This window comes from Rutilus rutilus (assembly GCF_951802725.1).
Source record: "Rutilus rutilus genome assembly, chromosome: 1".
In the NCBI taxonomy this organism is placed as follows: Eukaryota; Metazoa; Chordata; class Actinopteri; order Cypriniformes; family Leuciscidae; genus Rutilus; species Rutilus rutilus.
The window spans coordinates 55,735,212-55,763,015 of NC_140209.1; the positions used below are offsets into that span (position 1 = coordinate 55,735,212).

At 38.6% G+C, this 27,804-nt stretch overlaps 4 protein-coding genes across 4 annotated transcripts; all 4 read right to left on the bottom strand.

The window, feature by feature from the left end:
• Nucleotides 1-1,048: 1,048 nt before the first annotated feature.
• On the bottom strand, nucleotides 1,049-4,930 carry cldnk (claudin k). Its single transcript, XM_084424156.1, has 2 exons — nucleotides 4,118-4,930; nucleotides 1,049-2,102 (listed from the first exon to the last, which is right to left on the bottom strand). Exon 2 carries the CDS (start codon nucleotides 1,933-1,935, stop codon nucleotides 1,285-1,287), a length of 651 nt encoding a protein of 216 aa, XP_084280282.1. The 5' UTR covers nucleotides 1,936-2,102; nucleotides 4,118-4,930; the 3' UTR covers nucleotides 1,049-1,284.
• A 303-nt stretch (nucleotides 4,931-5,233) lies between these two features.
• btr02 (bloodthirsty-related gene family, member 2) lies at nucleotides 5,234-10,356 on the bottom strand. Its single transcript, XM_084423728.1, has 7 exons — nucleotides 10,298-10,356; nucleotides 8,929-9,224; nucleotides 8,748-8,831; nucleotides 8,387-8,611; nucleotides 7,184-7,325; nucleotides 6,100-6,126; nucleotides 5,234-6,013 (listed from the first exon to the last, which is right to left on the bottom strand). Exons 2-7 carry the CDS (start codon nucleotides 9,220-9,222, stop codon nucleotides 5,469-5,471), a joined length of 1,317 nt encoding a protein of 438 aa, XP_084279854.1. The 5' UTR covers nucleotides 9,223-9,224; nucleotides 10,298-10,356; the 3' UTR covers nucleotides 5,234-5,468.
• Nucleotides 10,357-12,306: 1,950 nt separating this feature from the next.
• On the bottom strand, nucleotides 12,307-16,862 carry LOC311288716 (GTPase IMAP family member 7). Its single transcript, XM_084406244.1, has 4 exons — nucleotides 16,710-16,862; nucleotides 15,888-15,931; nucleotides 14,902-15,009; nucleotides 12,307-14,811 (listed from the first exon to the last, which is right to left on the bottom strand). Exons 3-4 carry the CDS (start codon nucleotides 14,960-14,962, stop codon nucleotides 13,823-13,825), a joined length of 1,050 nt encoding a protein of 349 aa, XP_084262370.1. The 5' UTR covers nucleotides 14,963-15,009; nucleotides 15,888-15,931; nucleotides 16,710-16,862; the 3' UTR covers nucleotides 12,307-13,822.
• A 4,929-nt stretch (nucleotides 16,863-21,791) lies between these two features.
• LOC311275607 (GTPase IMAP family member 7) lies at nucleotides 21,792-26,359 on the bottom strand (the record flags this gene model as incomplete). The annotated part of the gene is made up of 2 exons (XM_084384742.1): nucleotides 21,792-22,816; nucleotides 26,344-26,359. The coding sequence occupies 2 exons, from the start codon at nucleotides 26,357-26,359 to the stop codon at nucleotides 21,792-21,794; spliced, it is 1,041 nt and encodes a 346-aa protein (XP_084240868.1).
• Nucleotides 26,360-27,804: the final 1,445 nt, after the last annotated feature.

Genomic DNA, 27,804 nt, shown 5'->3' on the forward strand with positions numbered 1-27,804 from the left:
CTGTTACTTTGCCTTCCGTTGTTATCAAAGGGAGCTTCTGTTTTAAAAGACCAATATATCAGTCAGGCCTAGTTTTAGATTATCTTCTTTGGCCGATTAACAGTTGTAAAATAAGGGTTAATCCTTGTAAAATAAGGGTTAATTTAATTTGAACTATTTTGGTACATCTGATTTGCTATCATTAAATTATGAACATATCCTATCAGTTACCCGAGATATTCAACACAATATTGATAGAATTTTTATAGTCCACTCTAATGTTGTTTGGACAAAAATATCTATTTCAGAATATCTATTTTGTGAAGAAAGAAAATCACACATGGTTGGAACAATTTTGTAAAAAAAAAAAAATAATCCCTTTAACAACTATTTAAAGTGACACCTCTAAGATTGTATGTATGGTATTCCATTAAATAATATTAACACCTTAAAGGGATAGTACACCCAAAAATGAAAAATGTCATCATTTACTCACCCTCATGTCATTCCAAACTCATAAGTTTTTGTTCATCTTCAAAACACAAATGAAGATATTTTAATGAAACTGGAGAGATTTCTGTCTCTCCATTGAAATTCCATTCCTTATAAAGTTCTTAAAGACATCACAAAAGTTATCCATATGAATCAAGCGGTTTAATACAAGTCTCCTGAAGAGGCAAGAACGCTTTATATGATGAACAGATTTAATAGGCTTTTATTTACATATTAATATTGATCAAAGCATACATACAATCTCAAATGTACTTTGCTTGATGTGTGAGATCCACTAAGGTTTGTTCTAAGGCAAGCACGGTTGAGCTTTCAATGGAGAGACAGATATGTTTCATTAATTTGTGTTTTAAAGCTGAAAGAAAGTAATATGTGTTTGGAATGACATCAGAGTGAGTTATCATGATAAGAGAATTTTCATTTTTGTGTGAGCTATATCCATCTTATTGTATAACATGAGTAAACGTGTCTGCGTTACACAGAATGTCAGATACTAAGTGGAATCATCAGCATCTTCTTGAACAGACGGACATCCAAAGAATTCAGAGGAGACATCATAAAGGATTTAAAGTTTTATTATTGAATAACATAACCGACAAATACAGAAAAAGACAGACTTATAAGTGGACATTAGATGTGGCAAGGAAACTTGATTTCACATTTCTATTCACTACCTCCATCATACTACAGAAATATTCTGAATGATAAAAAATAGATGAGAATTAACTTGAATCTATCACAATGGGAAACTCTAGCAGAGAAGGCTTTCTGGGGCCGGCGTGTCGCTGCTGGTCATTAAACATAACCCTTGACCTGGCCAGCTCCACCCGCTCGGCGTGGGCTGCTGTCGCCGCTGCTAAACGTAGGAGAGGAGGGAATCCCGGGCGGATTGGACCCTGCGTAGAGGAGCGATCCACCGATCAACAGCAAAGCCGAACCCCCCCAGCCCAGGTAGAGTGCGGGGCCGAGCTCACGTTTGTGAGGGGCCGCCACATAGGGGTCATAGAAATCCTTAATGATGGAATGGGCCGTCCAGCAGACGGGTACGAGGATGAGGAACCCTGCGATGACAAAGAGCACGCCAGACACGCGGGCCAAACGCGCCTTGAGGCTTGGGAGGCCCACGCACTGGGTGCACTTGATACCCAGGACACCCAGCGTGAGCGACAGGGTGCAGATGAGCAAAGCGAGAACCAAAAGACCCCGGGCGGCCTTCATGTCACTCGGAAGAGCCAGCAGGCTGTCATACACCTTGCACTGAATCTCTCCTGTGCTCTGCCAGATGCAATTCATCCACAGGCCCTCCCATGTGATCTGCGCCGTAACAATGTTGTTCCCAATAAAGGCAGTGACCCTCCACATGGGAAGGATGCACACCAAGAACCCACCAACCCAGCCGATGATGGACAGGACCAGGCCGAGCAGCTGCATGCCGGTGGTTGCCATGATGAATCTTTTCCAAGAATGATCACTTGGAAGAGTCCAATGGATGGGGACAGACAGAATCCTTCGATACACTTCAAGGTCAGCGAGAAGGGCAAAAATAAAGTCCTTTCCCTTTCTTCGTAAGTGAGTTCCAATAAAGAAACAGCGTAGTAGACTGGCAAGTGGACCTAAAGATTGGAACAGAGGAAAGGGTATAAGTTACAGTAAGTTACTGTTTACAGGAGCCAAACTCTGAGAACACGTGCTGATAGAAGTAGCAGTCTTGACATGGATTCTTCAAAATCATTTCTAAACATTCATGGTCTTAAAGCAGGCATGCCCATTCCTGCTCCTGGAGGGTGTTTACAGCGGAGTTTAGCTCTATCCCCAAACAAGCACACCAGAAACAGACAATCAAGGTCTTTGGGATGACTAGAAACTTCCAGGCAGGTGTTTTGGAGCTAAATTTCAGAAAAGTGCCCCTCACATTTGCAGGACTGGAAACCCCTTTCTTGAACCGGGGGTGTCCAATCCTGCTCCTGGGGGGCCAATGTCCTGCAAAATTTAGTTCCAGCCTGCCAAAACGCACCAGCCTGAAAGTTTCTAGTAATCTGGAAGAGACTGGGATAGCTGCTGATTGGAGTTATGGGCTTGCCAAAAGGTAGAGGCGTGCCAAAAAGGAACACAATGCTACAACAAGAAACTAACCCCTAACCCTACCCTACTCCCCAACAGGCAGCTTTTCGAGACCAATTGCAAAGACCTTTCGGCACGCCCTTTACTCCAACCTACACATACACACACTTGATCTTGAAGATCTTGATTATCTGGTTCAGGTGTGATCGCTTGACACTGTACCTCAAAGGGACTTTGTACACTATCAACCCCTAAAAGGTGGATATAAGTACTCATAGTGGTATGTTCTGTTTAGGGGTAAATGAGGTACAACGATGTCCCTTTGAGGGTACTATTGTCAAGCTATTGCACCACTAAAGGTACAATTTACTTTCTGAGAGAGTATTGTCAATTATAACAGAAGATCATTTCAATTGGTCTCTCAATTTGTTTTAAAACAAGCAAATATTTCTGTTACAGTAATATGTAAATGAGTAAACATTCAGCATTCCATCAGAAATGTGCTCAGTTTTTTGCTAAGATACTTATGAATTACTCAATAAACATGTCATTATGCAAGCTATCTAAATCGACCTTGAAGTGGAACTACTTTACTAGGTGAACTTTTTGGGTATTGTCCCTGTGAGTAGAATTCCAGGTAAACAGCTTCCTTTTTCTTGTATTAAATGCGTGTGTCGTTAATCTGGTTTAGTGGTGTTATGTGGTTATGACGTTATGACGTGATTACATCAAACTAGTCACATGCTAACAAGCGTAATGTCTGCTGCCGCCCACACACTATATGACTTTCAAAGATTGCTGTTCTTTTAACACAACACAACTGTCTGTCATCACTGATGTCTTCTGCTGTCAAAACGCATTTCACTCTGCAGGAGCAGAATAGCAGGCATATCTAAATATTTAACCTGCTAAATGCCTCTCAGACATCTGCGAATCTCTCAGATTGTGTGTTTTTGAAAATACAGACAGCAAACTGTCGGCGAGGGAAAATCAGAGCTAAAACTGTGTAGAGTAACTTGTGGCATTACCTTTAAAATGGTGTTTATTTGATGGTTTACTAGCTGGAATTTCAATAGAATTTTTTTTTTTTTTTTTTAATATAATTTTCAGACGAAATTGTTACTGTGCCACAAATGCTGTTTATGCATCTTAACTTGTAATCCAGAACATTCCTTTAAATATTCATGTGGTTTTACACATAAATATTTAGGGACTGTTATGTACAGTGAGCATTACTGGATTCAATGTACATCGGAGAGAATGGGTCCTTTTCACACTGTGGTGGGTGTAGAGCTACGCCTGGTGGGGTGAGTGGATTATCTCAGAAAAACATGAGGAGCCTCTGGACACAAGAAGCTTTCTTTGAAACGTTCAGAGTGGGCCAAGCAGACTTGAGTCTGTTTATGTCCAATCTGAATGCCGTGCTGCATAAGCACTTGGTCTCAATGATAAACCTCAAAAAACACTCAAATGCTGTTTAAGAAAATAGCCTTTTAGTAACATTTCAAGTTATTTACTGAACCATTAACTTCTGATTGCCATGATAAATGACTGAAATTGTTGTTACCTGAGTGACAACAATGAAGTCCCTGAAGTTGAACTCCTTCCACAGCCACTCATCTGCTAATCCTCTATCTTCTTGTGTTGGGTTCCTTCGATCTGGAAACAGAGCTTGACCTGAAATGCCATAAACCTGCGATGGAGGTGAAACCTACAGATTCAGACCTCTGGAGAGGCTCAGCCTGGGTTAATGTCACTTGGGTTGTATGTTTGAGAGTGAAGTGCTGCCCTCTGGGATGCCAGCTCGGGTCTGTGTAGCGGTGGGCAGAAGCATGCGCTTATGTGCGCGTTCGTGTCAGCGTGTGAATGCGTTAATGTGTCTTGAGTGTGTCTCCCAGTGCCTGGTGTACCAGCACAATGACTCGCTGTTCTCTCGCCCTCGCGCTCCTCGATCCCCAACCCGTCCATCTAGTCCTCTTTTTCATCCTTCGCCTTCTTGTTCCTTGAAGCAAACTTTATCGTTTCTTACTACCTTTCATTCATTTCACTTTCATAAAAGTTCACAGAGCGAGTACAAGTATGTTAACGTCTTACTTTCATGTCTATGTGACAATGGAATATGTGTGAAGTTATAAATAACATTTAAGGAATAAATAAATAAGAAAGTACAATTGTAGCTATTGCACATTTTGAATTATAGAAACTTTTATGTTTTCAAAAGTTTGGATCAAACCATTTTGTTCATTTAAAGAAATGCATCAACTTCATTTGATTATTGTAACTTATATAAATTACATAATTTTTTTTTACATTTTACAGAGAACATCTCAGTGGTACTTGCCCGCACAAAACGTGCTACGGTGTTGCAGGGCATTGCTATGCTTTTTGACATTATTACAAAGTAAAACATTTTTAAAAGTCTTGAAAGTGTGCTCATACTATGCTGTGGCCTTTTATTTTGTTAATATTATAATATCTGCAAGTAGTTTAAAAAAATATACTTTTAAGATTTTACGTACAATATAAGTGCACGTTCAGTAATATTAAGAGCACTTATTTTTGCTAGGATATACAAGGTACTTATTACCCCAGGTCTCAGTGATATTCCAGTCTTCAGTCCCTCTTTTATTGCAAGTCAATGGGATTGTTTTTTTTGTTTGTTCTTGTTTTTGTTTGTTTTTTTGCTTGTTATATTGTCCAGCAGGTCAAGCGTGAATTTGATCACCTAGAAAAAATTATCCAACTCTCATGAAAAACTTGCACAGTTTGAGGTATCCTTCATGTCTGCAATTAAAATAAGGCTTTAAGAAGCACCATGTAATAAATAAAAAGGAATATGTGTGATAATAATTATAATAATTGCACCCTATAACGGCAGTGGTAAAGGAAGTGAAAGCTGTAATGGCTGGCATATTGTTTCAGATGCTGCAACAGCTGCTGCTGATGATAAGGGGAGCAGTGTTCTTTTCCCCATGGGGTCGTCCCGGGCTGAAGATGGGGTGGAGCTTATCTGTGAAAGTATCTTTGAAAGTGTAGATATGAGTCCCGGTATCCAAACAATAGAAAGACACGCGTCCCCCCTCAAAGTCCAGGTAAATAGACACTCTTTTGGGCTTGTGACTGAGGCTAAAGGAAGTTGGTGGGACTGTGTTAGCAACATACTGGGTGCCATTCTTTAAGCTAAGCGTCCAGAAGCCATTGGCTGGACTTATTGTGAATTTTCCCTTTCTGTTGACAGATTGTCTGGCTACGCCCAAATCCCAGTCAGTCTTGTCTCCAACCTCCACTTCCCAAAGGTGTCTTCCATAGCTGAAGGCTTCCTTGGACATTACATTGGCCACCCGGTCAAACCTCTTGGGGTTCTCTGGGACTTCTTGTCGCTTATTGGCGTGTCTAACCTCCTTTCGGTCCTCAGAGATGTAGAGGTAAGCATGAGCTGTCCGGGGATTCATATTAACATCGACTGAAAAGGAAGACAGACGATTGGCTTTCCAGAGAAACTCGTAATGACAGGAAACTAATTCTATAAAAACATCAATGAAAACACACCTGAGTACTTCTGCAGCCTCTTCAGTTCTGAAAAGTAATTAATTGCACATGAATCATAAATGGCATAAACAAATGTTGCTAGCTTGCTAAAGTATTACATTCTTAGCTGCATTCAAAGGTCACAGTTTAGCAAGTTATCTTAAACAGTTCAGACTTTATAACTTACAATTACGACTTTGTATCTCACAATTCTGAGGAAAAAACGTCAGTTTATATATCACAATTCTGACTTTTTTTCTTGTAATTGCGAGTTTATATCTCACAATTCTGACTTTAATTCCCGCTATTCCAAGTTTATAACTCACAATTCTGAAAAAAAGGTCTGATTTGTGAGATATAAACTCGCAATTGCGGAACAAAAAGTTAGAATTGTGCGATATAAAGTATTATTTTATGTTATGAATTTTTTTATTCCGTGGCAGAAACAGGCTTCTATAGTTATTGGCCATTTTAAGAAGCAAAAGCTGAAATTATACAGCTTTTGACCCAAAAATATGGAAGTTTAAAGCAGCACTCAGTAGCTTCGGGATTTCTTCGCTGTATTCTCGCTTTTTGCTCGCAGGTTTCTCTCTAGAGCTCCCCCCACAGCTTCGGAATAGATATTTGACAACACTGTTGTAAAAACTCGTTGGTGATTCTCAGACACCAGAGGCTAGTAGATCAACGACATCAAAGCAGATGGGATATTCTTTAAAACGTCTTCTTCATTCAGGTTCGGACAGCGTGAGGGAGCGCAATAATGACAGCATTTTAGCAGATTTCTTTTGGCCGTAAAGCAGTTGTTTACATCGCGAGACCTGATATCACGCGAGACTTCCTGACGCGGCGGCTCAAAGTTGCAAGTGTGGATTTTCCACTCACGGGCACCAGGGGGGTGCGAAACGACCACCATTCAACCCGAAATAAGTAATATAACCATTCCAATGACTCCGAAGCTGTTCAGTTAAGGTAAAAAAGTTACTTAGTTCACCTTTAAAATTTCTAACTGCAAAAAAAAAAAAAAAACATAAGCTTGATAAATGGAAGAAGCTGTGAGAAAAATGTTTAGTACTAACAGGCAAAATCAGTGTTATTTCAATCATACCAGCTTTAGAAAGTCTTTTAGCTTCCACCATGACCTTATCCATGAAGTCAACCACAGCCTGGCTGGTGACGCCAACACAAGGATCAGTCTCCAGTGTGACTTTAGACCAGTCTCTCATTGCTCGCGGTATATGACTGAAGCTCTGTAGATGAAAATAGATCAATTATTCTTTACTATGCAATGTTAAAAGGAATAGTTCACCCAAAATGAAAATTGCCATTACCCTCATGTTGTTTCAAATCCATTTTTTTTTCCTTGTAACAATAAGGAAAACTTTTGATGAATTTCACAATGCTCTTTTCCATAAAATGAAAGTTCAAGGTTCATATACCAACACTCTAAAAAATAATTCAGAAAATCATAAACCATGGAAACTAATAAGGATCGGGAACACAGGCAAACAAACAAAAAAACTTAACTAAACTAAAACAAAACTAAACAAAACCCTTTTTGTGTGTTTTTGGAGGAGATCTGTTAGTTTATAATGTTCTGTTTTGTTGGGATTTTGTAGGGGTTTCTGTTATGTTGTCCTCTTATCTGAAGAGTAGAGCCTGTGGTTAGATTGAGGAAGGGCCAAGAGACTATTAGACTACTGCACTTTACATTAAAGCATTAAACTATGTGTGAGCCATTGCTTTGATGGTTTCTTAATTACGTTAGTACATGTACTATGACTCATGCATTATATTCCAAGCCTCCTGAAGCCGTGAGATTTGTGAGAGGCTCAGACTGATATTTGATACATGATTCACTGTAAATCAAAGTGCTGATTACACAACCAAATGCGATGTGACAGTTTATGGGATGGAGAACGAGACATGAGAGTTATGGCAGAGGGGAAGATTTAATGATAAGAACAGCGTAAATTGCCGTCTGTTCTTCGCTTTTAGCTATTGCATGACTTTTTGTGGTTATTTTTGGAGCAGACGTGATCATTAAACTGTAGTTGTGTGGCAAGCAGAATAAAGAGTCTTCAAAAAAAATTCATGTTCTACTGAAAAACTTGTACTTGTATAAATACTTGTATAAATACTTGAGTATGGTTTTGGAACAACATGAGGGTGAGTAAATGTTTACTACATTTTTTTGGGGGAGAACAATTCCTTTGCTATTAACATAATGACATAACATAAAGACTAGACAAATGAACACAAAGCAAAAAGAAAGAATACTGCTAGCAAACAAAACAAGAAATGTGATTACCTTTTTAAGACGCTCCTTGTCATTCAAGAGCTCTGGGTTGGCGTGTCCATTGTCCAGTTCAAGGATTTCTTTCTCCAGGTCTTTTACAAGTCGTTCAACCCTTTTCTCCGCCTCTCTTTGTTTCTGCTCCACTGCTGTCACTACCAGTTTATGGCCGTTCTCTAAGGCGCTCAACAGAGAAGAAAACACCCTCTGACTTTCCTGAACCTCTCGGAGACATGAGCTCTGTTTAGAGAAAGAACAGTTTTTCTTTTAGAAATAATTGTAATAAATCGGGTTCAAAAAATGAGATTAGCAAGCCAGTTTCACACAGTTGCTCTTCATTTATTGTTATCATGTTTTTAAACGCCGTGTCACGTACCTTTAGGACCTTTAAGGAATTCTGAAGTTTCTCAATCTTTTGAACTCTTTCCTGAATCATTTGATCCACCTCTCCTGCATTCTTCTGTTTGCAGTACACGAGTGAAGAACAAAACCACAAAAATGTTAAGTAGTTTTTAGGAATGCGGTATCATTTAAAATGATTTAAATGATGCACTCACAGGTTCATCTTGAAGTTCATCCATACTGAAAAACTTTGATTTAGCAGCCATACGTGTCTTCCTGTAGTTCTCGGTGACGTCCGCCAGTATGCGGTTCACACTGATACGTGGTCTGGAGCCAAAGGCCCTCCTACAGAGCGGACACTCTTCTGTCCCGCTGCGGCTCCAGTACGTGCGCAGGCACATTTTACAGAAGCTGTGGCCACAGGGTGTTGTCACTGGGCTGCTGAACATGTCCTCGCACAGAGAGCACAAGAAGTGCTTCTCGGACAGGAGACTCATGCTAGATTCCATCCCTGAAAGATCACAATTCTGTATTGCAAATCACATTTAATTATAAAAAGAGGGTCTTTAGTGACCCGGGATGTCATTATAACTACCCTCCACCGCATTCATTTTTTAAAGTTAGACATCAACCTTCTTATTATTCCTCAATCAATTTATTATAAACAACATAACAAGAAAAAAATTATAAAAGAATGCCTGTTTTCCCATTTGTGTAAAAAAATGAATAGGGCCGTTCTTCACCTTGATCTGGTGAAGAAGCTGTCAGCGATCAAAATTTTGATTTTGAAGATGTTGAAAATTATAGTTTTGAGAATATGTTTGAGATCGCGAATATGAGCCAGATGCTGAATGTACTCGGAAATGAGTGCATATTCCTCATTTATTCACAATAATTAGCCTACATTTTACTATAATTATTACAAGTACATAGCACTAAAGACACCTCATTTAAAGTGTGGCCAAATAGGACATCTGTATAGCCTGTTTTATCCCAGTACTTAAGGGCCTGGTGATGATCTAATGAACGAAAACTTTAGCTAAGTTCAGAGATCAGAAAATTATTGTCAATAAGCAATCAGACTCATTTAACACAAAATACCAGGGTAAAAACACATTCTGCTGTCCTCTATAACTTGACTTTCTGCATTGACTATCATGTAAAGAGCAAAGCTTCAGCTATTGTAAATATTTGCAAGCGCGTATATAATGAGTCTGTGTGGCATTCCATTCAGTGTAATTGGGATCTTCACTGGCCTCTATACAGAGTCAACACAGTGTGGTATGGGGAAGAACAAGTTCAACCAGAAACCCCTGTCGTCATCAGGACAAAATATTTATCTAGCAGGTTTCAGGACAGATTTTCAGACATGTTTCTCAGTAGCTAAAACCATTTAGTAATTGGTTGAAATTAAGAATGAACTGCACAGTTCAAACTGGAACTCTATTATATTTACATCATTAAAATATTTATCACACAGTTGGATATTTTTTCTAAATCTGTATTGTAGCTGTTGCTCTTTACATTGTGAGCTAACATTTAATGGTACAAGGCAAAGGTTACAGTAATCTCATTGGATCTTACCTGTACTTCAGCGTATGAAGAGAGTTGTTCACGTCTCTTACGGTGAGTTTCATAGAGTGAACTGGATCATAAAGTACACAGGTGTGTTTTCAGCAAGGGGAGGAGCCTTGGACTTTACACTGAGTCATCCACATTATGCAATCAGACAGCTTTAAAGTGTTGCAGTAGATTTTATTCTTATTATTATTTAGACAAAATATCAAATGTACAACTTTGTAAAAAATATTTCAGTAAAAAGTAACAAAAGAAATAAACAACATCTCATATATTCAGTCTCTACTTATAGTTTATGTATCAAAAATATGTATTTACACAGTGTAAATTTCTCACTGTGTCATTTCACAGCATAAATCCTTATTACATTTTGACATAAATGCATTATTATCGCTAAAGACCATGCAGCAAACATGATTTCCGGTTTGATTACAAAATAATGGCTATATATACACGTCACAATCAGATATGGCCATTTGGCAGCAGTAAAGATTATTGGGTCATAACACTTTTATTGGTTTACTGATTGACTGACAATATCAGACCATTCAGAACTGATTGAACACAGTTGATTTATAAATAGCTCTAATATTTTTCTCTGTTCTGAACTCAGTATAATTGCAAATGTTTTTCTACACTTAAAAAAAAAAAACTCAATTATTTTTTTTTTTTTATGAAATTATGTTGAGTTTGAGGAACTTAATTTATCATAAACATCAAGTTAATTACTCAAAAAGAAAAAGTTTGTTCCAAGTAATTGAGTTGTGGACCAGGCAATTAGTTAAATTCAACAGCTAGAAAAGAACATGGAGATTATAACATACTTAGCATGTAAATTTACTGAATAAGTAAGATATGACTTGTCATGGAATATTAGAACAGTTATTGCTCATATGTCAATGCAGGGCATACCTTCAGGCAGTCAAACACAACCTAATCACAGCACTACTCTTCAGCACAATGGTAACCACAAAAACTTCAACATCAACTCTTTTTAGCGTCAAACAGAACAGCATGCTGGGAACTAGAGATCCAACCTGAAATAGAAAGTTACAACTGGTTGCACGACATAGACAGTAGTGTCTGTTATGCGCATTAGGTAAGGAGTGTGTGCCACCCCTTGTACTTTTGTGTTTTCCTTAGCTAGATATAGAGTAGATTATTTAGGGCGACGTGTACACCGAAGAATTTCTTTGTTTTCTACATTTTTCTTTTGGTAGACAGGATAGAAGGATTACGGATTAAAGGAAAATATTTGTTCTTTGATTTACCATAAAAAAAAAAAATGTTGTCTATGATAAATACTGTAAATAGCTCAATGCTGCGTCTCAGTCTAGTGGCTTCAGCTTTACATAAATAAAACCTAATGTCTTTTGCCACATATATCTACACGTCATGGTTGCTTCTGCTCACCCACTCACATCTATAGTGCAATTTAATATCTGAATGTTACATTCTATTCCCCTATCATCATAACACAGTCAAACTAGCTTGGGTGTGGGAGGGTTTTGTGCTGCAGTTTAAAGCATTTGTGGACCACTAGAACTCAGGATCACTGACTCAAAATCACTCATTGTATCAGATTAAAAACATATTTTCTTTACGTCAAGACGACGTCTAAAGCTTTTCACACATAAAATAATTAACCCTGCGTCATAGGCTACTATGTTTAAATGGAGTCCTGGGTTATCTTGCTTTACATTTCACACTGCTCATAATTAAACTTATAGGTTTATTATTAATGTGTAGTTTTAAATTTAGTGTTCATTTTTGTGTGCTGTATGCTGTACAATTGTTTGTACTCTATGTACATTTTTGTATAGGTTTTGAATGTGTACTTTGAATGTGAATGTGTACATATTTGCATAGGTTTTGAATTTACTATGTGTTTTGTATGCACTTGTGTATTTTGAATTTATGTACACAATTAATGCTAGACTCCCCAATATATAGTTTGTAATTTAAAAATATATTTGTATACATATGTATTGTTTTATACAAATAAACAATCTGTATTTGAAAACAATGTGTATTTTATTTATTAAAATAAGGTCATAAATAACTCAAATCAATTGTTGGGTTATTTTAACCCAACTGGAGTTTAACCCAATGCATTGGGTTAAAATAACCCACAGTTGGGAAGGTGCAATACCAACCCATAGTTGGGTTATTTTTAACCCAACATTTTTAAGTGAGCAGGGTTAACAATTATTCCTGGGTTTCATAAGCTGACATTTCAAACTCTATACATTCCTAAACCCTGGGTTAAAGTTCTTATTTGCATGATTGCGGTGTCAGTGCCACTGACTGGTCATAAAGCCTCTAGCATTGTTCCAAATCCTCATTTTTCATATTGCCGACTCTGTATACAGCAGTGAAAAAACACCAGCGGCTGGTGAAAAATATCTTAGGTGGGGCTGTGTCATTTTAAGTTGGTTTCAATAGTCTGGTAACCATGGGACTCTTTTAGCATTGTGGCTCCGAGGTTGTGGAATGCTCTTCCTCAAGACATCCATCAAACATCCACCCTTCTCTCCTTCAAAAACAATTTTTTTATCTGTATATAACTCTTCTGCTCACAGTCTGTAAATTCTACATTGTTAATGATCATTAAGAGCTTTAAAAACAAACAACAAAATTTTAAACTGGATCCTAAAATTAACCAGGAGCCATTGGAGCGATGCTAAAATAGGGGTGACATGGTCCTATTTCTTTGCCCTGGTCAACAGCAGATGACAGAGGAAGACCCAAGTACAATGAATTGCAATAATCTTGTGATAAAAGCATTAATAACCTTCTCCAAATCTTAGAAAGACAAAAATGATTTAAATTTAGAAAATCAAATCTGTATTTGATAAAAACTATTCTTAACAACCGAATTAATTTGCTTAAGCATAATTCTGAGTCCAGGATGATACCAAGGTTCCTGACCTGGGAAGAAATTGAGGGGAAATGATGGCCAAGCTCATTAATGAAACCATCTCTCAATCTCGGGGGACCCAAGACAATTATTTCTGTTTTGTCCTCATTAAGTTAGAGAAAGTGGTTAACCATTAACATCATCAAGACAGTCCAACAACGGTTGAATGGAATCGCCAGCTTTCAACGGTATGTACAACTGGTATCATCAGCATATAAATGAAACAAGATATTGTGCTCTCTAATAATATTTCCCAGCGGATGCATATATCAGTTAAAGAGAAGAGGGCCCAGAATGGAGACCTGAGGTACACCACTAATAATAGGAGCTGAAGAAGAGGAAAACTCACCCAACGATACAGAAAATTACCTGTTTTTAAGATATGAAATGAACCATTGTAAAGCAGTACCCTCTAATCCTGCTCCGAAGCAGGGTTTCATAACTCCGGGTATAACTTGGTGCCAACCCGCTTTTGAATTACAAGTGAAGCGCTCCTGTACCCAGGGTTAAAAGTGGGGTTTAGAACGACAATAACCCAGGGTTAAGTCCAGTGTGAAAAGCCATATACAGTCTGTAGAAGATCCAGCGGTGTCAGAGGCTGACTCTGTGCACTATGCAGTCCCTTTGTGGGCATCTCCAAAGGAATTGTAAATGTAGCTCCACGCTGCATTAGCTGCACCTCCAAGTACACCACCTAGAGCAGCGCCAATAGCAGCTCCAACTGCCATACCTTCAGGTCCTATCGCAAATCCAAGAAGTGCGCCTACAAATGCTCCTTTTCCAACTGCAACAGCATAATCAACAACTCTGACAGTGAAGCCAAGCTTGTCTGCGACAGCCAGCTCTGCTTTCTCTCTGCACTCCAACTGTATCTTTTCTTCATACTTCATAACCTCACTGACAAGTGCCTCCCCTGAATGTTCGTTCTCCAGCACCTTAAACATCTCACTGATCTCCTTCTCCTTTGATTTTCTGAGGAAACGCTCCTCTATCTGAATTCTTTTTTCTGCATCCTTAAATTCCAGGTTTGAAAACATGCCATGCTCCGAGACCATATCATCTACCTTGGCAAACAATGCTTGCTTCTGGCTGCCTTCAGTCTGGTTTTTTGCTTCATTGAAGAAGAGGTAGTTCTGGACACATTTCTCAGCAAGCTCTCTAAAGCTCTTGTTCTTCTTAACCTCATCCTCTATGGACAGAATTGCCAGATCTCTCTCATGATATAAAACAATCAATGTGTGCTTCAAGACACGATCTCCAAAGTAGTGCACCACAGGCTTCAGTATGTTCATAGTGTCAGAGGTCAAATTAAAAGGGTCTAGAACAATCACTACAGCATGAGGACCTGGAGAAGAGAAACAAACCGCCTTCCTGAGCTCCTTATGAAGCACACTCTCCGGCAAGTCGTTGTCTTGAAGATTTGGTGTGTTGACCAGGGTTATGTTTCTCTCCTGCACAACCCCTGAACTTTTCTTGGTTGCTGAAATATTGACTTCATCTGCCGTAAAGACGTCTGGCCCCAACACAGAGTGTGTCAGTGAGATCTGATCACGACTTGAGCTGCCAAAGACCAGCATCCTCAATGGTGTTTCACTGCTCACTGTGAGGTGAAGTTAAAAAATAAAAATAAAAAATTATTTATCATATTAACCGTAATTTATCAAATGTTCTGATTTGTTCATGAACTCACGGTTAGGTCTTTCATGTTCAGAGCTCCCTCTTCTCCGAGGTTTCCCTTTGACTCCAGCCATTTTAAGAGTAGCACTGACAGGGGTTCACAAATTCAGGATATGCTAATCTATTAAAGAAAAATACATTTTGAAAGACAAATAATATTTATACATAGATAAAATAACTAAAATAACTAACCACAAAAGAAGATATTTTCAGCAAGTTGCTAAAATATATACTGTATATTGATTAAAAAAGTCACTGTTTGGATTTAAATTTAGGCAAATGCTTAAGAGTCTATGATTGGATCATTATTGCAGTGATTTTTTTTGTTTCTAGCATGTTGTATGTTTGAGAATAATTATTCTAATTAACTGATGGAACACTAACGGATGAACATTGTAGCTTTTCATTTCCTTAACAATGTAAGAAGACACAACATGGTCATATTCCAGGATGACCATCATGATCAGGCTCAAATTGGGAAATAATGGTTGTGAGGGAGCATGAATAATCATTTTCACAGATGAATTGGCACCTCTGAGTTCAGACCTTAACCAAACATGCATGCACCTCTTGATGGAAAAGCATCAAAACATTTATTTCCATAAAGAGGTGCATCAATTTTTGGTCAAGATCTTCTAAATTCAAAATATTCATAAAAACTATAATACTATCTGAATGACACTAAAATAACACTGTTTGGTTACCAACATTCTTCAGAATATCTTTTGTGTTATGCAGGAGAAAGAAAGTTATAGATTTGGTACGACATACGTGACTGTGAATATGAATAAGTGATGACAGAATTAAAATTTCGGGTGAACTATCCCTTTAAGTTTTATATTTACTACAGAATTACAACAACACAAGATCTAAAAGTAGCAACCATACCAAAGCATGTATATAATAACTTATATATATATATATATATATATATATATATATATATATATATATATATATATATATATAAAAAGAAAGACAATAACCTCTGAAACTTACCTCTGAAGATCATGTCCATGGCACACCAACCCAGCAGCATCCCACTAAAAAAAGCAACAAATATTATGCATACAGATGCAATTTTATTACGTGGTAGGCCTATTTCCTAATTCTGGTTTATTACCTATTTATGTACCCCAGCGCGGTGTATTTAGGATACAGTGGAATCATAGAGATTATTTTTTTAAATATGTATAACTTTTTTTTTTTTTTAAATCCGACCCAGCCTCCATAAACAAATGCTTATAACAACACCTCTTTGATCAACAAAATACTAGAGCAAATTGCGAGACAACGCAAAAGCATTGACTTATTATGTTTCCTCACATCTCATATTGTTTTTCCCACACCACACCATAATGTCCCTTTAGGGCGGGCTCCTTATCTGATTGGTCAGACCGCCTGCCTGCTTTTTCCACAGCTTTCGTTTTGAAGATTTTTTGGGTTTTGAAATATATATAGGTTTTGTCAAAAGCGCCTTTCAATACTTTATTTTGAAAATTACTACTAATTAAAAAAAAATGCTATTGTTACTATTCCGGTGGCCTTGGGTTCAAAATATTATATTCAGAGTTGTCACTCTCCTTAATACATTTAGTATTTAACATAACAGCTGTCACAAGATTAATCTCAGACGAGCCCTATAAAGTGCAGCATTAAACGCGCTTGTTCATTCGCAGCCAATATCCATAACAATTATTTACTAATCAAAATGTGTGTTCTCGTGTTAGAACAGTCCCTTAGTGAATACTTTCGTTTTTGCATGATACGTTTCCTCAAACAATTTCTTCTGTAACAAATGCAAAATAGATTTGTACATACCCATGTTTTCACCAAAGTAGCCTACAACTTGATGAATGTGCGACAAAAAAGTTGTTTGGAGAAAAGTACGCGACACAACGTGTAAAAATGAAAGTAGGCTATACTGTAGTCCTATAGTAGGCCTACTATGTATTTCGCAATTATATGAGGAGTGCTGCCTTTGAAGTTGCGTCACTGTAGCGTCACTTAAAGTAAAAGACCCTACCAGAGGGGTTACCAGGATGTCATGTTTGGGGGGGGGGGGGGGGGGGGGGGTGGGGACTTTAAAGTTCAAAGTCACCTTTTTACTTTAAGACCGGGGTAAAGCAAGGAAAACTACAATTTACCTCATCGAGGCGACATAATGAACAACACTCGTCTCATTCGTGGAGGTGGAAAAAGAAGTTCTTTGTGACATGCAAGATTTATTGTATTAAAATTTAAATGCAAAAGAAAAGGCATGAGAGTCGGCTGTTTTTATCAATTTTAAGTTTTAATTTAAAATGTTTGCGATTTTAATATAAGTACATGGTTAAATATTTTACCACTTGCTTGAGCAACTTAATATATAAATATATATATAAGTAAGGCATTGAATAATACGTTGTTTAAATTGTGTTTAAACGTGAATACGTCTATTAAAGAGTGTATGTGTACAAAGAGAATCGCAATGCTGACAAAACCTTTTTTTTTTTTTTATAAAAGTTGCTGATAACTTCTGGATTTGAAATAAAAATGATGAGTATGTGTTTGTGGTACAGCCATGGATCAGTTACGCACTGCAAACGCAGCATGTGAAAGCACTAAAGCACGTGCTGCTCCTGTACCGCATACGCACTGCAGATGGTGTAGGCCTATGTGTGAAACAGGCGTTATCCTCTGCTTTCTCATCTTACACATCACACTCCACTGCATGGAAACTAAAATATTGTAGTATCGTGCAACAGCGCACATTCTTTCAGCTTCAGTTCTGGCACCTCAGTCCCAATACTGTAAAACTCGACGTACATTCACATCACATGTTAATGCAGCAGTAGAGTTACACTCACAGGACACTGCACTTATTATTTGCTCGTGCTTTAAAGCTTTACCGGGTAAACATTTAATTTTCGTTCTGTTCTGACATGATGCACTTTTTCTGAGCGCGTACGCCTGAAGCACGCGCGCACTGTCAAACAGCGCCAAACTGGATTTTTGTTGGGTCAGACCCATCTGCTAGCGATGGAAAAATATGCACAAAACAAGCCACTTCGAAATGTTGCTGTTTTCATGAATACAAAAGTTGGGTGACCCTCCCCCTAGACTAAAAAATTGGATGACCTTCCCCTCAACAAAGAATAAAAAGACATGACCCTCCCCTATTTTCCTCAGTTGGTCCATTCCATTAATACTGAATGGTCCCTTATGAACCTTGATCTGAAGGAGAACACAAGACATCACCTTAGATCAGAATTAGCGATTAGCAAAATAGTGAACATTTTTCTTAGCTAATTTATCATCAGATGGACAGATAATTTTTCAGGGGAGCCAGGGCTTATCCTAGGGGAGGCACTGCCTACCCCAGCCTCCCCCTAGACACACCCCTGGCCCCTACTTTGAGTGAAATAGCAAATTTGTTTATAAAACTTTAAAAATGTAAAAAAAATTGTTCGATTCAAAATATTAATTCAAAATACTGCCTTAAACATATCTGCTACTGTCTTGAAACACACAGCAATAAATGCAAGGTAGCTTTATTAAAAACAGAAAAGTGTTGGACAACATAATCATCAGCAAAAAGCAAAGCAAAAGGAGGATAATCCACAAAAGACAATCCAGAATGTACAATTCAATACAATTGACCAATTCAAATTTTTATAACATATGTAATTAAAAATATTATATTTTTATAATTATTTAATATTTTATTCTACTTGACGCAACATTATACAGTCAAATGACCACTAAAGTAGCTATGTACTGTTACTGCATATCCAGAAGTGTTGTCACGATCACCAGCTGAAGTGCCCTTGATAGCCACCAGAGGGCACTCCACCCCAAACTATTGATACACCATCTCAGACTACATTACCCATAACCCACTACCCGGACTAGTCAACCATAACAGTTGTGTCTCATTAGCTCATTAGTTCATTACCTCACCCTATATAAGCCTGGTTATCTCAATCATTCATTGCAAAGTCTTGTTTAGTGTTACTACTGTGATTCTGAGCTTTCTGTCTGTAGGTCCCTTGTTCATGGTTTTGATCTCTGCCTGTTCTTGGATTTTCCTATTTGCCTGTGTCCCCGTGCCCTGTGATTGTCTGGACTGCTGTAGTTCACTGACAAGCTGAGCCATATCGCATTAATTATCGCAGGCGAGACGTCCGTGATAATTAATGCGATATGGCTCAGCTTGTCAGTGAACTACGGCTCTCTGTAGTAAATGCCGCTCCATCTGAAAGCAGGAGATGGCGATTTACTACTAATCAAGGAACCGGCTTTACTGACGAGATGCGCATAACAATGTCATCCGATATATCGCCCAGCCCTAGTGTGTCTTTAAGGAATGGGACTCTTGTGCACAAGCACATGACAGGAAGTTGGAAGCAGCCTCTCACACGCTAAGTATAAAAGGTGCAGCATGGCCTAATATTAAGGCCTTTGGCAGTAATGCAACTTTTTAGATGCCTTAAACCACTAAGCAAGAAGAAGAAGGACTATCAAGGCCTGACACCTAAATGGGACTCAGGTCGATGATCATCTACTGCTTGGATTGTGAAGGACTCTTTGTGGACACCTACCCTTCCAGAACTAGCACTTGCACTTTGGATTTTTTATACACTGGTGGACATACACATATACATATACATAAATCTATACACTGAGTTTCCTCAGGACTGTTTTTTGGTATGGAACCAACGGACTCTATACTTTGAATAGTCTAAGTACTCTTTACATATATTGTGTTGTTTATTTATGTGTCATTTGTTTGTGACACATATCTGAATACATATGTTATTTTATATCTGCTGTTTTATTGTCTTCATTGTTTACACCCAATATACAAGTACTGAAAACAAGTCCCATTTTAATTGTGTTACCTCTGCCGATAGGGCTGGGTGTTAACGATCAATGATCAATTAGCTAGTACGTTAGCCTGACAAGCCAGACCCACATAAAGATGTTGGGTCTGGGAACACCCCATTGGCAGGGCTCAATCCGAGGGACGGGATAAACGGTTGTCTTTCAAATTCCCTCTGCATGCAAAAGAAAAGCACTAAAACCAACCAGCGTGTTTTCCCACCAGCGGAGCTAACTTAGTTGATAGATTAAACTTTTGCCGTATCCGGTCGGCAAAACTCCGAATACATCTTCTTTTTTTTAAGAATGACTTTAGTGCTGTTCTTTGTTCTTTTCTCAAAGAAAAGCTTAACTCCAAGTCTTCCAGAGTCACGGCCAAAGCCAATTCGAAGCACCGCTGTTTGCCAGCAGCAGCAGCTCTTCTTTGTTTTCAAGTAGCAGGGAATTCACGCAGAACTGTCACAATTCTGCCGTCATTATGTTAAACCCGCCCACCGACTCTATACACGATGTGATTGGCCTGACGGCCAACGGAGAGTTGCTAGACGACACTGGCTGCAAATTAAATTTGCTGCCGCTAGGGTGCATCTAGATTTCTAGGCTAACAATATTGTTTGTCACAATATGGAAGACAAATCTGTCACTACTTCCGACCTCACTGCCTTGCTTCACTGCCATAAAGTGGGTTAGTGGGTGTTCCCTGCAAACTTTTTGTGCGATTTGCTTGCCGCGACTCTGATTGGTGGAATTTTCTCCCACCACGAATTCTGCTGTTAAAAACAATTATTCAAAAAATAAGCTGAAATAATGTGAACAGATGGCTTGAACAAATGCTTATACCACCAATTAACAACCTCTGAGGTCACAACAAATCTGTCATTAAAGGTTTAAAAGTTATTGTAAAAAATCAATTACCCTATGGTGAAAATAAATGGAGCTTTTACTTCCTAAACCTGGCCGTTGCACTCTATTCACAACTCCTCATGGGATAGTAAAGTAACCATCAGATACACACTTCAGAATCTCTGCTTAACTAGTAGGTCATCCGGGTACTTTTCACCTATAATTTATGAATACAATGAATTCCGACATCTCACATACTGTTATCTGCATACTATTCACCTTATTCCGCCCCGCCCACTTTTACTTCTGTCCAGTACTTCCGTTGTAAACCACCTTCCGGTTTAGCGGACCCTCATTCAATTTCGAGGAGAACTGCAGAGAAGTCTCACTGATAAAATGTCACATAAGATAAGTTAATTTGTGCCAAATGTGCTATGTACGTGTGTACCAACAGCACAGCAATGCACTGTTTGATCGCAGCCCGGCCGATGTGTAGTGTTTAGCCTACATTAGCCACAAACTAACGTTGTAATGGTCTCACTACAGGACACATACACATGCTATACCTTGTTTGAAAGCTATGGTCCTCTAGAATTCAGTCGCTGGATTTATTTTACAGCCATTACTTGTGTTAGAGATCAAACCATAAGAAATTGCAGCTAGCAGTTAGCTAAGCTAACGTTACCCTCTTGTTCATCTAGTTGAGGCTCTACTTTCTACACCAGTTCGTGGCTATTTTTTTCTCATCTGTTGGCTATACACTGCAAATGTATCTGGTGATTAAGCAAACAAACTGTGGTGTAATAATGTTTCAAACTTTACATGTAGTAGTGTTTGTGCACATCTTCATAACTAAGTAATAGCTATTAGAAAGACACAGCTATTCAATAATTTGATTGTGGCATTGTTTCAAAAGCTTCAAGTGAAATGTACTTTAGTACGTTGCAGCAGTTGTTAATAACCATAGGCCAACGCATTTGGCTATAATATTATAGTCTATCTACTTATATCAAGACAGATAACAGATTGGACCAGGGCAAACAAAGCGCTAAGTAGCTAAACCAGGAAGTGAGATTACGCGGATGGCGCCACCCAGTGCTACTTCCGGAATAAGGTGAATATAGTAAGGAAGTAGGCATATTTAGATGCAGGGATTCTTTTTGCAGTTCCAGACACTCAAACTTCATCTTTCTGTTTTCAGACCGGAGGTGCCCGAAAGAAGCGGTTAATAAAAGCTGCATTAAAGTTGGCTGTTTGGGATCCCACTCTGTCATCCAAGTGTTGAATGGCCAGCTGTGCAGCGGCACCCGATGCCCCGCCCACAACCCCTCCCACTGCCCCTCCCACTACCATTCCTGCTGGCCCTTCCACAGAGCCCACAATCATTCCCATGGCTGCTCCAGCAACAAACCCCAGTCCTAGTCCCACAGCCAGTGTAGTCCTGAGCCGGCTATTCTGCAGTTCGGCCTTGTCCCTAATTTCTGCCCCAACACTCGCATTGTAGTTGTCCATCTGCCAGCGCAGCTCATCCCCCCGAAACTGCTCCTCCAGTTCCCGGCACGTCCTCTTGATCTCAGAGTGTCTCTTCTTGCGTAGCTTTCTCTCCTCAGTTCTGATGCTGTCCTCTGCCCTCTTGTAAGATCGGTTAATGTAATGGTGTCCACCCACTGCCTGCAGCATCCGCTCGATCTTATGTAGGAGCTCCCTGTTCCCAGCTTGGTTCCTCCAGTTCTTACTGAAGACGTGATAGCGGCCGTTGCACTGCTCCACAAGCTCACACAGGTGCCAGTCGGTTCGCAAGACTTTTTCGTTAAGCGCTCTGTCTCTCAGATGCCCGTCGTAAACCAAGAGGACCATTGTGTAATTTAGAACATTCTGCCCAAATTTATTTGTAACCAGCTTGGGAGTCTTCATGTCATTAGGGGAGATCTTCTCCAGGTCGAATGCGATGAGTACGGCATGAGGTCCAGGAGACGACAAACACATCGATCTTCTCAGCTCTTTCCTCATCTTGGTCTTGGACAGGTCTTTGTTGTACATGTTCGGTCCGTTGACTACTGCAACCCGTCTTCCTACAAACTCTCCCACATTTTTCTGGCTGCTTGTAATGCTATAAACATTCTCGGAGAACACCTCCCTTCCCAAAATGAAGTTGGTGAGAAGGAACTGAGATGTACCACTGCTCCCGATAACCAATATCCTTAGTTCCACATCACCAAACACTAGGGGGGAAAAAAACACAGTTATCTGAACACAAGTTATCTGAACTAAAAATGAAAATGGTGTCTTTATTAACTCACCCTCATGTTGTCTCAAACCCATTTGCTTTATTTTCTTTTCAGTGGAACTCAAAAACACCATGTCAAGAAGGATGAAAACACCATAAAAGAATGTCCATATGTCTTGTGCGCTATATTCCAAGTCTTCTTCTTTCTTCTGAAGTCTGGCTGAAATTTAAGTCATTATTCACTGAAAATCTTCCCCATGTCACGTTCATGTTCAGTTTCAATGTCTTGTTTAGTTTCTTTGTCGTTGTCACTGCCGGAGTTCTCGTTTGTTACTATGGTTTTTGATTAATCCTCGCCTGTTCTCCATTCTGTTAATCATCATCCTCTGTGTATTTAAGCCCTGTGTTCTCTGTTCTTTGTCTCATGTTAAAGCTATGTTTGTTGTGTTTTTGTATCACGCTTCCTGGATTATTAAATACTGTTTATTGTTCATTCTGTGTTGTGCATTTCTCCTTTTGGATTTACTACTGCAATGCCTGACAGAACACGAGACTGAAATAAGGATTTAAGGATTTATATAAGGATTGGACTTGCTGGCCTTCAAGCTGCTCTCTCTAGAGTAAGGAAACAAGAATCTCAAGGACTATACCAGTGACTTTCTTTACCTGGTTTGTCTTACCACCTTCCCCAACTGCTCCATGTGTGTTTTTCTTTTTCTTTTTCTAACCAGCCTAAATTAGCAGTTTAAGGTATGCCTGGCTGGTATTGGTCCTCGAGAGAATTTCGAGAGTTTGTGGAGAAGGTGCTGGTGAATAATGGATTAGCATTCATCTGTCCCACTGAGGACGACATCAGCCCCCCTCCAGATCCAGAGCCCAGCCAGCCCGCTACCCCATTCTGCACAGAGAGAAAACCTGAGCCCATCGCAGACGTGGAGCCAGGGCCTGCCACGATGAATGAGCCAGAAGAATGGACTGAGCGTCCAACACAGTCCGTCCTAGTGGGAGTGCTAGTGGAGTAGGAGGAATGGAGGAAAGCCCCGCCCACACTCCTGCTGCTGAAAGTGCGATGCAGCTTGCCTCTGTAAATGTGTATGAGGATTTGGAAGAGGATTATCTCTGAAGTCTCCTGTCACCACTGGTCCCGCCCAGCTTCAAGTCTCCTGTGTCTCCAGAGATCCCACCCAGTCTCCCTCTCCTGCCTCCTCTTCCAAAGTCAGCCAGTTCCTTGGCCCCACCTTGGCTGTTTCCCTTCAATCCCTCTGCTCCTTCCCTGACGCCACTCTGCTGAGTGGATTTGCCTCGGGTCTTCCAGTCTCCAGCTCTGCCTAATCAAAAGGATCTCCAGCCGTCTATCCCGTCACTTTACCTGGCCCGTCAACCTGTCCGCTCACCTTGGCTCCTCCATCCCTCGGCTCCATCGGGGACCATCGTCCTTGCGGCACCACTGGGCTCTCACGTCTCTCCAGCTCCGTCTTGGTAAGACACCGCTCTGCCTGTGCCATGGACTTACAGGTCTTCAGATATGCTTCATCCCTCCACTCCTTCAGCCCCATCAGGCTCCGCCTTCCCTCCAGCTCCACCTTAGTCCTCTGGCACCCTGGCTTCACCTCGGATGCTTGTCACTGGCTCTACGTCTGTGCCCAGGTTTCCACATCCTTCGGCTCAACCTCCGTCGATCATCCCTCTGGTGTCGATGGCCAAATCTCCACCATGGCTCCTCCCTCCGTCAACTCTGCTGTGGGCCCTCGTCCTGGCTGGGGTTTTGATTATCACCCTACCTCTGCCCTGGCTTCTCCCACCTCTTTCAATCCCTAGTTCCTAGGATCGTTGTCTCTGTGGTGTCTTCCTCAGTCAGATCCTCGTCCTCTTCTAATCCCCCCACCCTTCCTCCATCAACAGTTGGAACTTTCATCAGTGCGAGGACATGCCTTCCGGGAGGGGGAGCTACTGTCATTCATGGTTTCAATGTCTTGTTTAGTTTCTTTGTCATTGTCACTGCCTGAGATCTCATTTGTTACTATGGTTTTTGATTAAAGCCTCAGCTGTTCTCCATTCTGTTAATCATCATACTCTGTGTATTTAAGTCCTGTGTTCTCCTCCGTTTTTTGTTAAAGTTATGTTTGTTGTGTCTTTGTATTGTGCTTCCTGGATCATTAAATACTGTGTTTATTGTTCATTCTGCATTGTGCATTTCTCCTTTTGGATTTACTCCCGCAACGCCTGACACCCCCAGAGCCAGATTTAAAAAAAATCTGGTTTGAATATGTTTGGCAATAACAGTACACAACACTCCAGTTCAAATGCAGAATGGCATTTGAGAGCTGCAGTTGAAGGGAATATTTTCTGTACATTTCTATTATCATTTTGGTTTATTAACAAAATATCTGTATATGACTTCAGAAGATTTGGAGTATAGCGCACACTGGGCTACTCTTATGGGTCTTTTTCTTGTATTATTTGAAACTTTTTCGAGGTGTGGAGCAGCATGAAACATCTCCCTTTGTGTTCAATAGAAGACAGAAAATAATTCAGGTTTGGAACAATATGAGGGCGAGTAAATAATGACAGAATTTATATTTTTCCATACAGTATTATAAAGTGATGTTACCAACAAGTTGAATAGTTTATAATAATAATTTTTAAATAATATTGTTCTGTTTTGTTATACATGTATATTTTGTAATAATATAACACTAAATTAGACTTCTTGATTAAATAACAAAAAAAAAAAAAAAATATGCAGTGCATGTGTTCAAAATTCATATTTATCTAGATGCATTTAGAGTCAGAATACCCTTGTGAAAAAATGTAACATTAACATACTTTTAAAAGCAGAACTTAATACAGAAATATTATAATTTAATGATAAATAATTTAATGTTTTCAGATTAAAAATTAATTGCATGCTATTTACAATTAAATTAAAAGTATTATAAATGTATATGAAATGCAGTTAGTTGAACCCACTGACTTGTACATCTAACATCTTTATATGTAATTTCATAATTACTTCTATAATTTCATAATTACTTCTATTGTCTTTAAAATATGGTTAAAGTTATGCTGAATGTACTGACAAGCATTTATGGTAAACTAAAATATACTTTCATGTCATTTCTTTTGAAATTGTTTATGTCGAATTTAAATATATTTGTAATTATACATACATTTTAAGTACATTTAAAATATATTAACTTCAAATGCAATATCAAATAACACTCTACAGTTAAAACTATAATCAAGTACATTTCATGTGCTTTAGTATGTTAATCAACATATCAAAATAATTGAACTTTTCTAAAGCATGACAAAATGTTAACAACAAATGATTTAAGTTTTTTAATTTGACATTTTTACACAGTTCACTTTTTAAAAGTGTACTTAAATGAATTAAGATACATAGACATGAAAGTACAGACTCTTTAAATAATATTATATAATCTGCAAGTACTGTTATAAAGCACATTTCTTTTTCACAAAGATTAGCCGCTGCATGTTATGAAGTAATTTCAAACTTACCTGCTCTTTTAGGCATGTTTCCAGAGGCTTCTTTGTTTTATTGTTGTTGATGCTAAGAGCTTAGTATTAAAAAATTATATTAGTCAGATACCACATTACATTAGTTTTCTCATCTCTGTTGATAATGGACAAGCTCTACTGGATGGAATATGGCCTGGAGACATGGGGAATTGAATTCACTCACTTGTCCAAACACCCCACCCCACACAAATACATGACATCGATTTTGACTGCATGAGTTGCATCATATAGCATAGGAATCACAGTTTCAACAGAAGATAATTTTTTTATGATTTATACTGGTTATAGTTTTTGTGTTTTTTAAAGATGTATATGCATGTCTCTTATAATCTTAAACACTGATTGTTCTGTCCTTTTTGGACAACAAAAATGTTTTCAAATGACAACAATACACCACAAACACAACCAATAAGCTACAGGGCACAAGACAAGTTGATTGGTCACGTGTTTGGTTTAATAGTTGGTATAAATTATTTACACCAACACTATGCCAGAGTAATTACAAAACTAAAGGTTATATATATATATATATATATATATATATATATATATATATATATATATATATATATATATATATATATATATATATATATATATATATATATATATATATATATATATATATATATATATATATATATATATATTATTTATTTTTTTATTTTATTTTTTGTAGTTTTTTGTTTGTTTTTTGGTTGGTTGGTTGGTTGGTTGTATGCTAAATGCTGGGCTGTAAATGAAATCTGTGTTTTTAATTGTCTGTCCTGATGTCTGACACTCAGGGTTCGTGTTCCTTTATCTTTCATATGACCTACTAATACTAACAATGTTTATCGATCAAAATAGCCTCCACAACTGAACAGAACTGACCATGGCTATAGACGCATGTACAGCTTATTACAGCATTTTTAAAAGTGCAATCTAAATAAATGTAAAAGTGGATTCACAGACATGGAAAAATAAATAAATGAATGGAATAAACAAATAAACAAACAAACAAACAAATAAATAAATAAGACATTGTGGGTGATGATTTTTTTCACCCACAAATCCCCGTTGTTAATAATTGTATCCCTTAAAACTCATCTTTGATCACCAAACTTGCAATATTTAAACGTTTTTGCTTTAAAAAAAAAAAGCATTCATGCCTTAAAATAGCTCTACACGTTTGCCTCATTTAGTATATGCGGTTCTATGAATATGCAAATTAGCCCCGCCTCCACTCACTCACCAGATCAGAGATCCACTCGGCGAGTGCACACAGGAACTTATACCTGACGGCGACGTGGCGACGGCGTATATTAGACATGTATGAAAAATATGTATGTCTAAATAGGCACATCACCTTAAAAGACGCCATGTAGGTTATATCGCCTTTAAAAGCATGTAAAAGTTTGCATTAGTAGATGTATTTGAGTCATTCCACGAAACCGGTAT